The 10,740-nt window shown below is 36.2% G+C and overlaps 1 protein-coding gene across 1 annotated transcript; it reads left to right on the plus strand.

Annotated features, from left to right (window-relative positions):
• Nucleotides 1–4,212: 4,212 nt before the first annotated feature.
• LOC149415979 (zinc finger and BTB domain-containing protein 41-like) lies at nt 4,213–10,394 on the plus strand. Its single transcript, XM_089641836.1, has 7 exons — nt 4,213–4,255; nt 4,404–4,580; nt 4,950–5,143; nt 5,782–5,885; nt 6,631–6,774; nt 7,003–7,225; nt 10,163–10,394. Exons 1-7 carry the CDS (start codon nt 4,213–4,215, stop codon nt 10,385–10,387), a joined length of 1,110 nt encoding a protein of 369 aa, XP_089497962.1. The 3' UTR covers nt 10,388–10,394.
• Nucleotides 10,395–10,740: the final 346 nt, after the last annotated feature.

Below are 10,740 nucleotides of genomic sequence, written 5' to 3' on the forward strand. Positions count from 1 at the left end.
GGCGACGTCACGAGTAAAATTGTTAATACATGATTTAAAATTCAATTCAGTTAGCATTTTAATATATTCATCCTTTAGATGAGATCGATGATTTTCAGATATATCCAAATTAATATCACCAACTAAAAACGTAAACAAATCCCGTGTTTTGCAAAGAATTTCATTTAGTTGACATATAAACTGCGAAAGGTCTGACAAGTGTGTCCTGTAGATTGCAATTAAATTAATTGTCAGTTTATTTACACATAATACAACACGTAAACAGTTTACCTTGTCAAAAGCAACTTCCTCAATATTCCGTACTATGAATGTATTTTTGATGAATAATAATATACCCGAATTTTTGTTGATTTCGAGTGTTGTCGCAACGCGGCCGTAGTTCGGTATATCGAAGTGAGTATTGGTATTGGAGTGACATTCGGTTAACACTATAACTCCCGGTTTTTTTAAATTAAATCTAATTGCACCAAAAATTCGCAAAATTTTTTTTTGACACTTCTTATATTTATATGCATTATACTAAACAGAGGATCACACTTGTCCAGAACATCGTTGCACTCGTCGCTAGTCTCACAAAAATTTTCGTTTATTTTATACAGCTGGTCAATGTTTTCCGTTATAAAATCTTCCATTTTTAGTAGTCTATTTTTTGACGAGCAATTGTCATCATAAACTGTTTGTATTCACATTTGTCACTGTTCGCACTGTGATAATTGGATTATTTGTAGATCTTCTTTCGTTGTTTGATGCAATTTTTGCATTTTGATGGTTCTTGTTTGTTATTGCAGTCTTGATATTTATGGTTGCCTGCGCAATGTGAGCAGGCTGGGTCTTTTATTTTATTTAAGCATCTTAGGCTCGAATGATTAAATTTAAGACAGTGGTAGCATTGCATAATTGGACTGCAGTCCTCTACCACTTTGTGGTATCCGATATTAACACTATTTTTGTTCAAAATAATTCTTCTCATGGCTCTGCTAGTTTCCACAATGATGTTCGAAAATTCTGTGTTTTTTCTCTTAATTACATTTTTTATCTCCATTTTGTGTAAAGTAGCGTCCGTTTTTTTAATATCTTCATTTTGTAGTAAAATGCTCTCTAATAAATTATTTTCATTAACTATATCATTTTCAACTCCTTTAAATATCATATATGTGGTTTCTTCTTCTTCACCTCTTCTGCCATTATGTTGATAATGTTAGTTTGTTTATTTATTTCTTTTTTCAGTTTTTCTGAGTCCTCTTTCTTGTCACATGTCACAATCAAACGATTATTTGATATTTTCTTGATTCCGCTTACGCCGATACCTAGAGAAGTAACATTAAAATTTTTCTGTAACTTTTTTTTCAGTTCTTCGTGTTCCATGTGTACATCCTTAGTAGATATTATTATTCCATATTTTATAGCCTGAGTCTCTCCTTTTTTTGGATAGTTTCTTGTTGAGAGTTGCTTCTTAATGCTGATGCGTACGTTGCTCTTTCATTTTTGATTTTCAGCATTTCTTTAAGCATCGTATTTTTTTCTTTTAATGTTGCCATGTCAATCGCCATATGTGAAATATTTTCCATGATTGTACTTATTTTTTTGGAGATTTCAATTTTCGTTTCTTTGGTGATTCTTGTTGGACTGTCCTCTAATAATGCGGTCAATTCGCCTATTTCTTTCATAGCTTTGTAAATAAATTCATGTGGATCGATTTCTTCTTCCATCGTTAAAGTTTTTTTCCCCTGGTATCAACGTGTTAGCACTGTTAGTGTACAGCGGCACACGACTATTGCCTGCCCGGTAGCAAACAGAACCATTTTAAATCGTCGTTTTAATCGTTTTTTATATCGTCGTCTTTATTTCGACGTTCTCATTCGCATTTTGTCAATATTATACCTATTGCATCCTGCCTGAACAGATTAAAAAAATTAACTATAATTGAGTTAGTGACGTTTCTTGGTAAAAATTGTATAATTCCTTATTTGAAATAAAAAAAATTACACGAAATATTTTTGGTTTATAATTAAGTGGGTAGGTATTTTAGTATTTAAAAGAAAATGTTGGTTTTGATTAATTTATAATTGAAAATTATAATCATACATTTTTAGACACGAGGTCCACTGTTCATGGAACACAGAACTACAACTAATAATAAATTTAAACAGTTTGAGAATGGATTTAAAAGTCGATGCAGCTGTCACAATAATAATTTTACATAATTAAAAATTAAGTCTTTTTTAAACTAAACTTTCAATAAAAATATATAATTTAATATAACTAAATAGGATTTGTGAGTAAATGTCCCTCGTGCTTGGTTGTTATATTAAAGAAACGCTGACCCTCCTAAAACGCCAAAACCCTATTAATAATTAATTGTATGTCGAATCCAGGAACGTTTCGCAATCAAATGTTTCGATTCTACCCATCACTAGAGACACAGCTCATATCTATCGTTTTCTATGGAATACAATAATACATCTGTCAGTTTTGACACAATCAGACACAATATACACGATATGTCAAGTAATAATCAATAATATACTTCTGTAACAAATCATTAAATATTAGTAACGCCTGCATTGTTTCCATTAAATGCTTAAATTCTTAATGAGGAAGATTGTTTTTGTTTTTTTATTCGCTGAAGCGGTTAATGTTAAACAGTAGATTTGATTGATTCGTGTATGATTCTAACGACAGAATAGTGTTGTTTTCAAACTCCTGTGGTATAAATCTATGTTGCTCTTCCTTCTTTTATTTAAGGCAACGTTTCGGGTAGCCTTGAAGTTTACCATCATCGGGACAGATGTGTAGAAATGATAAAGACCAATCCGTGTTTTAGTTTTTGAACTACAAACCATAAAGATGGCGAACGATGTTGAAACATTGGAATTTCGACTTTGCCAATGTTGCTTGTCTACAGAAGTAGTTGTTTTTTCATCGAAAAGCAATTATGGGATCATTTTTCAGATTATCTCCGGACAAAAGGTATTATCAATGTATTATTTAATCTATTTAAAGATTAATGTATTTAGATAATGATTTGACATTTTCAGAACCCAAAGTATAATGTTTTTGGTTCTTGAGCCTTGTTGCGCCTCCTCCTTCTTTAATCAACGTTTCGGACAGCATTACAGTGTCCATCATCAGATGTAAGCGATTTGACCTTATGTGCAAAGAAATACAGAAAGAAGTTTGTAAAGAATAAGTTCAGAATCGCTTGTGATAAATATTGCTTCAGAAAATACTTTTTATTTGATGTGTGCAGCTTCTCTGATGACTTTGGAATAAATTATACTTTATTTTTCTGCCTGTCATTTTTTGTCAAGATTACGGACGTCACCAGTCAGTAGATTAACTTCACTTATTTGGGACGAAATGTTTGGGGCCAATATGTCCTAATAAAGCGGAATGGACTGTTTTATGCTAAACATGATTCCTTTGTTGATGATTGACTTTGTATGTATGGGTGATTCCAGCTGGATAATGCAGAGTTCCACCTGTGCCGTCAATGTTGTCACGCTATGGGGAAGTTATCTCGGTTCCGCCACATGTCCTTCTGCGCCAGACAACTTCTCCACCAGTTCTACATCAAACACTCGGACAAACAACAGGTAATCTTATTAAAATTAATCACCCCTGAAGTTAGCGCACTTTTCCCCCAGACACCCTGTAAACAATAGGTTAGATTCCCAACTAAACACGTCTTGTTCACAAAAGGTATTCAATACAAGGATTAAGGAAAAACCTTATAACGAGTGATCTCTCGGCGGCTGATAATATCTTGCATCCCATTACGTCAATTTAATTTAATTTACCCCGGACAGATAATTTTTAAAATTTTTTATTAAACTTTTTTAATACTATGTTTTTTTTGTAATTATATAGTTAGCTATTTAATTAATTTATTTAAAATCTCTGGATATAACAACGTGTAAATAAAATTCTTACTTGCCTTTATTTTATTTACCTCAATTGTTTTGATTTATTCAACTCTATTCCTATATTGTTTTTATTATTACACTAAAAATGAAGTCGTAGACTTACAACAAGGAGCAAGCTAGTGTAGGAAGTAGAGAAATATATTAAATATCTTGTGATTTTTCACGCGTCTGTGCTAGCTATTCATATTTTTATACATTTTTATTGTCAACAGGTCAATTTGGAGATCATTACACGAAAAAGAGCAGAATTAAATTTGGGAGTAAGACTTTCACGATCTAACACTCTATGTGTAAGCATATTTGCACAAGAAGTGGATTCCCCAAGTCTGGTACAAATTAGTTCCATTTCACAAAAACCTTTAAAGAACTTTACACAAGATGTGTTGGGAGATACGGAAAGCAAAAATGGAAACCAAATTGAAATTAAAGGAGAAAATTTGAATGTGGAACGTGACATTGAATTTGAAATTGGAATAGAACAAAATAATACTTTATCAGAACATTTTGAAGAAGACGACAGTAATTTTGGTGATTGTGAAAATTCTAAATTTGTTGAAGGTGTTAAAAGTATTGTGAAAAGAGAAATTAAAACTAAACGGAAGACAAAATGTAACAATATTAAAAGACATATTAATGGTATTTTAGTTGCTAAAGGTTTGTAAACTTCACTTAAATTATTACTATTTGTGAGTTAGGCAGAGCCACCTCTGGTCTGGAGCCCTACAAAACATTTGACTATTTTAACAAACAGCAATCCTTAGATTACAGGAGTCAAATCGGGATTCCGTCCTTGTACCTGAATTTTAATTGGAGATGTTCCGAGGAAACATTTTTATACGGTTGTAATTTGTCACATGAGAATGGGTCGTTCTTGAGTTCAACAGCTCTACTCTGGAATGATATGCCAGTCTCTCGTGTTTCCACCCTCCTATGATATGGCACTCCTTACTTTCCTTTAAAAACCCTCAACACAGGATCTCCTAATATAACATATGACTGATTTCCAAAATGTATCTATTCCAGAAGCACCGCAGAAGTCTGGAGTGGATAGAGTTGAAGAGGAGGCTGTAGCCTCTCTGGATCCAGAGAGTCCTGGTAGTCTATCATGTCCAGTGTGCCGCCAGTTATTCTGGCCCCAGAAAGAACTGACTGAACATCTACAGCAACATGTGGGGGAATCCAACAGTTGCTCTGATTGTGGACAAAACTTCAAGCAAGTATGCTTTAGTATTTTTATGCCAGTACTCTCTCAGATTATCCCACAACTACTTTAATCAATAATCCGCCGTAATAATTTTACTACATAGTTGAAAGCACAAAATCAAGCGAAGGAATTTCCTTCAGGGTCTATGTCATCTCTTGGGGATGATTGTGACGGGTCTTCTTAAGAAAAGGAAAGGGTGGAAGTTCTGAGAAGGAAAAAGGTATGAAGGAAGGGTAGGAATCCAGCGGCAGTGCGTCCAGGAGTGACGGACGAATGAATCTATCCCTCCCACTGCGGTGCAAGGTGATGGATGAAGAGAGTCCGGCTGGAGAAGTCAAAGGATCTCCCGCCACGCAACTGATGAGCAGATGTATTCAGACAAACCTCACCCCATGAGCAGTTACCGGCTGTAGCTTGCCACTTGGGGTGACCTATGGCAGAGGGGAAGTTATTGCCTGCTTCGTGAGTTGAATTCCTCATCACAATGACAACACAAGCAATATTTCCGCTCAGTGTGATGGTAGACAGCATTGGAAACAGCGAGTTTGTTAATTTGGAACTTTGGCTCAACAGCCGCTAAGTTTAATTGGAAACAACAGTTGTTGATGCCATTCGAGGTGTGTAAAATGTGAGTTACATTTTTGCAGGCAGGCAGCGAAACACACTTGCGCTGTACACGGAGTAGGTCAAACCTTCTGCTGTGACAAATGTGGGAAAGAATTTTTGAGCAAATCTCCACTGGTTTCTCATTTACGGTAAGTACATTTATGTATTATGTAGAATACGTTTTTCACCGCAGCGGGTGCTTCTATAATGTATTATTTTTGTAGTTTGGAGGCTGATAGTGATATTGATATAAGGATAATTGTAGGAAATTTTATTAACCTCCTGAACGCCAACGCATCCTCAACCCCTCAAGCCTTTGGCATATTGACCCTTATATTTTTTAAAGAAACTGTCGGAAGGTCGTGGAATTTGTGTGGATTTCCGCTTTGCAATAAATTCCAAATAAATTAATTATTTCTGGATGTATCCGGATGGTGAGTACTGTTGTTCAAATACGCTTTCAAATTTTATTATTAGAAATATATATAAATAAAAATGTAAATGTTCATTTGTTCAAAACCTCAAATCTCTGAAATTTCTTCACCGATTGCTTTGAAATTTTGACACAACGTTGCATTCAAATCCGCCTGTGTTTTTACATACCTATATTATGTAGATGTCTCCTTTGACAGGTAAAAACATGCTATTTTGTCAGTAATAACAAAGTTGTTTAGTAATAACGTTCGTTGTAGAAATGTATTATATACTTGTACAGCGCCCTTGAGGTGATTTTGCACAAAAACAGCTTTATAAAAATCTTCCAAATATTATTATTATTATTTTGTGACCTGCGGTAGGTAAAAAAATACTTTGCAATCAGCAAAGTACACAACACCGGAGCTCGAACACCAACAATGACATATTATTATCATTGTTGATTATTTAATGATTTAGATGCCACTGTGCAGCCCCGGGGCCGCCCTTGCCGCCGCCTTCCCCCTCCCGGTCCACTACTGCGTCGAGTGTGACCGCCACTACAAGTCGGCGTATATCTTGCGTCAGCACTTTGGCCGCACCACTCGATCCCAACCTCTACAGGTGAGTGCCGCCTAATACCAGAGTGAGCAGGCAGCATTCTGCCAATGCGCTCATATCTAGTTAAACCACAAGCAGGATTATTAGTTTGGTTTTGCGCACAACACAGCTATTACCCGTGGAGTCAGTTTGTTTGGTCTAAGAAATACTTGTCTTCATTACTCTCATGGTGAGATATATGATCTAAACGGTGCTCGAAAGAGAAAACACAACAAAGCACATTAATTGCAGATTCGAGTGCCTGTCGTGCCCCTCGGTGCGGCGCTTCCGCAGCCCCGCTTTGCTCTCCCAGCACGCGCGCGCCGTGCATGAGCGCGTGGAACAGCTGACGTGCCACAGCTGCGGAGGTAACTATGCCACGCTGGACTCGCTGCAGTCCCACGTCAAGAAGAAACACATGGGCTACAAACCGCCACGCAAGTGGGCGTGTACTTACTGCGATAAAAAATTTAGGGTAAGTTTTATAAATTACTAGCTGACGTGTATCCGGCGTTACTCGGGATTATGAACAGTGGCGGCTCGTGACTTTTGAATGTGATAGAGTGCAATGAGTGCGCCGCACGGATTTCCTGAAAATGTTCTTACAAAAAACCTAATTAACGAAAAAATATAAAAAGTCATTTTCGGCAACATCAATGATGCCAATTTTTTGTAATATTAGCTAATTCTAGTACACCCAAAAGTCACGAGCCGCCACTGGTTATGAATGGTTTAATTGTGAATACCTGACAACTGGGTGCTTTTTGTGGCAGTAAATAGTTGGAGGTGTAATGGTCGCTTTAGTTCCTCCCAAACAGTTGATCGAGGAAAGATTCTCGGCCGTGGCAATTTTTTATTTAAACTTTTGTATTTTTAATTTTAATTTTGACTTTTATTTTAAAAAGTTGTGAGTCTGCACTATGATCCGATCACTTTACACCTGTGACACCTAACAGTTAAGTTAAGGTCCTAACCTAACCTAACATATCCTGGCCTATTTTTTATCACATTCTCTTTTGTCAATGTTCTGTTTTATCTGAGGACTGATTTAGTTCACATTTTTAAGTAATTTGATAGTAAAAAGTAAAAATTTAATAATGTGGAAATAATAATATTAATTTCAATGCAAAACCGACTTGGAGCAATTAGGGTACATTCAGATGTGAGGTTATGATTGACGCATGAATAGACACTAATTATAGTACATTCAGATGTGAGGTTTGATTGACGCATGAATTTATTTTTTATTTTTATTAATTGCCGGAAATCCGGGCGTTTATTGCAATAATGTGATCAATATAACAAATATGAAAGTAACCCGCCTCACTAGAAGATTTCTGTTCTGAGGCGGGTACATATATTTGCTTACACATACACATACATTTATACAAATATATATATCACTATACACATGGAGCATTCCATATATAGTTACATACATATATAGTTACATAAAAACAGGAATTTCGTAGGAACATTGAATTTACAAAATGGTAGCGTCTAAATCACATAATAATAACATATCAAAAAATAGTTTAAACAACAGTATTAGGTATTGATAAACTAGGCATGCGTAAAACATAAGCAGTTTTAACAAGAAATAGTAAATCACTATAAATGTAAATAACACATGTATGTAAATAAGAAATGAGAATTAGACTAAGAAAGGATTGCTAGAAATTTGCTGATGCATGCCCTTTTTTATGTAGTAACTATGTGTTGAAATGTATAAGTAAACTGTTTGGGTGTTTATGAGTGTTGCAGTAAGTGGTTTCTTTTAGGAAGGTGTTGAAGATGTAAGGTGCTAGGAAGGATTCGTGCTTTTTGGCAAAGGTTGAATTAATTTTTGGCACTTGAAGTTGATTCTGTGATTTTGTCCTTGTGTTATGTGGGTGAGTTACGTGGCATGGTGTGGATTTTATGCAGTTTATTTGAATGATCTTTTTTATGAATAGTTTCCTCATATCTAGTATATTATTTGTAATTAGGAGATTTTCCGTTGGATGCATATATGGTTTTTTGAACATAATCCTAATTAATGTTTTATGCATTGTGTTTAGGGGCTTAAAAAACTTGTCGGCGGCTCCCCCCCAGGCTGATAAACCGTACGTTAAAAGCTTTGACATAGCGCGAAGTAAACATTTTTAAATTGTTTTTGTGACATGATATTTCTTATAGTTTTAAAAATATATGATAGTTTACGGATTTTCTTTGTGAGGGAGTTAATGTGAAGTTCCCAGTTTAATTTATGGTCCACTGTTAAGCCTAGATACTTGATGTTGTAAGTATGTTCTATTTTTTCGCAGAGGTGGTATGAGGATTTTGAGGGAGTATATGGGTGTAGGTATAAAGGCGGAAGGGTTTTTGGTTGCCCAGTGATGGTTTTGCTAAAAGTTAGGTATTTTGTTTTGGAGATATCTAAGGTAAGTAAGTTTTTGTCGAGCCAATTTTTTATGTCTGACATACCGGTTTCCGCATTTTTGAAGGCCTTTTCCCAACTTGGACCTTTGACTAAAATTACCGTATCATCTTCATAACTGATTATCTTATAGTCGATAGATGCCATTTTAATCTCAGTAAGTTCGTTTATGTAAATGAGAAATAGAAGGGGACCAAGGACGCTACCTTGAGGGACACCATACTGGATTTCTTCCGGATCACTGTAGCATTTATTCAGTTCTACTATTTGTTTTCTGTTTTTAGTATACCTAATGAACCAGTCGAGGGGCGGTCCGTTGATACCAATTTTTTTTAGTTTCTCTTACAGAATGTCATGAGAGATAGTATCAAAAGCCTTAGCAAGATCTAGAAAGACTCCGATCACCTTGGATCCTTCATCTGTGTTTTTAACAATGTAATTAGTTAATTCAGAGATAGCCTATTCCGAACTCATTTTAGCTCGAAAACCGAATTGGCAATCTGATAGTAAGTTATGTTTATCAAGGTAGATTAATAGTCTTTTTTTCATAGCTTTTTCCAGAACTTTCGATAGTGAATTTAAAAGTGAGATAGTAATTGACACTAATTATAGTACATTCAGATGTGAGGTTATGATTGACGCATGCATTGACACTAATAATAGTACATTCAGATGTGAGGTTATGATTGACGCATGAATTGACACTAATTATAGTACATTCATATGTGAGGTTATGATTGACGCATGCATTGACACTAATTATAGTACATTCAGATGTGAGGTTATGATTGACGCATGCATTGACACTTTATGTAATTGTAATTTGACAGGAAAAACAGTTTATTTTTATGGTTTTTTTAAGACAATTCCTAACTTTGAAAGATGCTGTATGCATACAATGCATCTGTGTGGGTTGTGTTTTCGTCTCAAGATCGGTATGAATTTTTCAGAAGTTAGGTTATGTTAATCTTTTGTAATGTTTTGTGCTTGCAGGCCCAGAACGTGCTGAAGAACCACATTAGAATCCACACTGGCGAGAAGCCGTTTGCGTGCCCGGTCTGCCACGACCGCTTCCGCCAGAAGGCTGCGCTTGATACGCACGTGCGCGCCGTGCACCTCAAGCTGGGCGCGCGCAGACGCAGGGTGCCTAACACCAACACCGCAGCCGAGGGTGGTGTGCTCGAGAAGAACAGCACTGAAGACAAGCAGGAAGTGTAGTGTATCTGCCACTGGGATCTCATGTGTACGCCATTAGGAATACCTTCTTGTGTTCCTTGTCTTATTATGACATTGTATTGTTACCAAGTTTTCTGGCTGTGCAGTACAGACGCAGGGTGCCAACACGAGGGTGGTGTGCTCGAGAAGAACAGCACTGAAGACAAGCAGGAAGTGTAGTGTATCTGCCACTGGGATCTCATGTGTACGCCATTAGGAATACCTTCTTGTGTTCCTTGTCTTATTATGACATTGTATTGTTACCAAGTGTTCTGGCTGTGCAGTACAGACGCAGGGTGCCAACACGAGGGTGGTGTGCTCGAGAAGAACAGCACTGAAGACAAGCAGGAAGTGTA

This window comes from Hesperophylax consimilis, chromosome 17 (assembly GCF_061612785.1).
Source record: "Hesperophylax consimilis isolate HC1 chromosome 17, BYU_Hcon_1.0, whole genome shotgun sequence".
In the NCBI taxonomy this organism is placed as follows: Eukaryota; Metazoa; Arthropoda; class Insecta; order Trichoptera; family Limnephilidae; genus Hesperophylax; species Hesperophylax consimilis.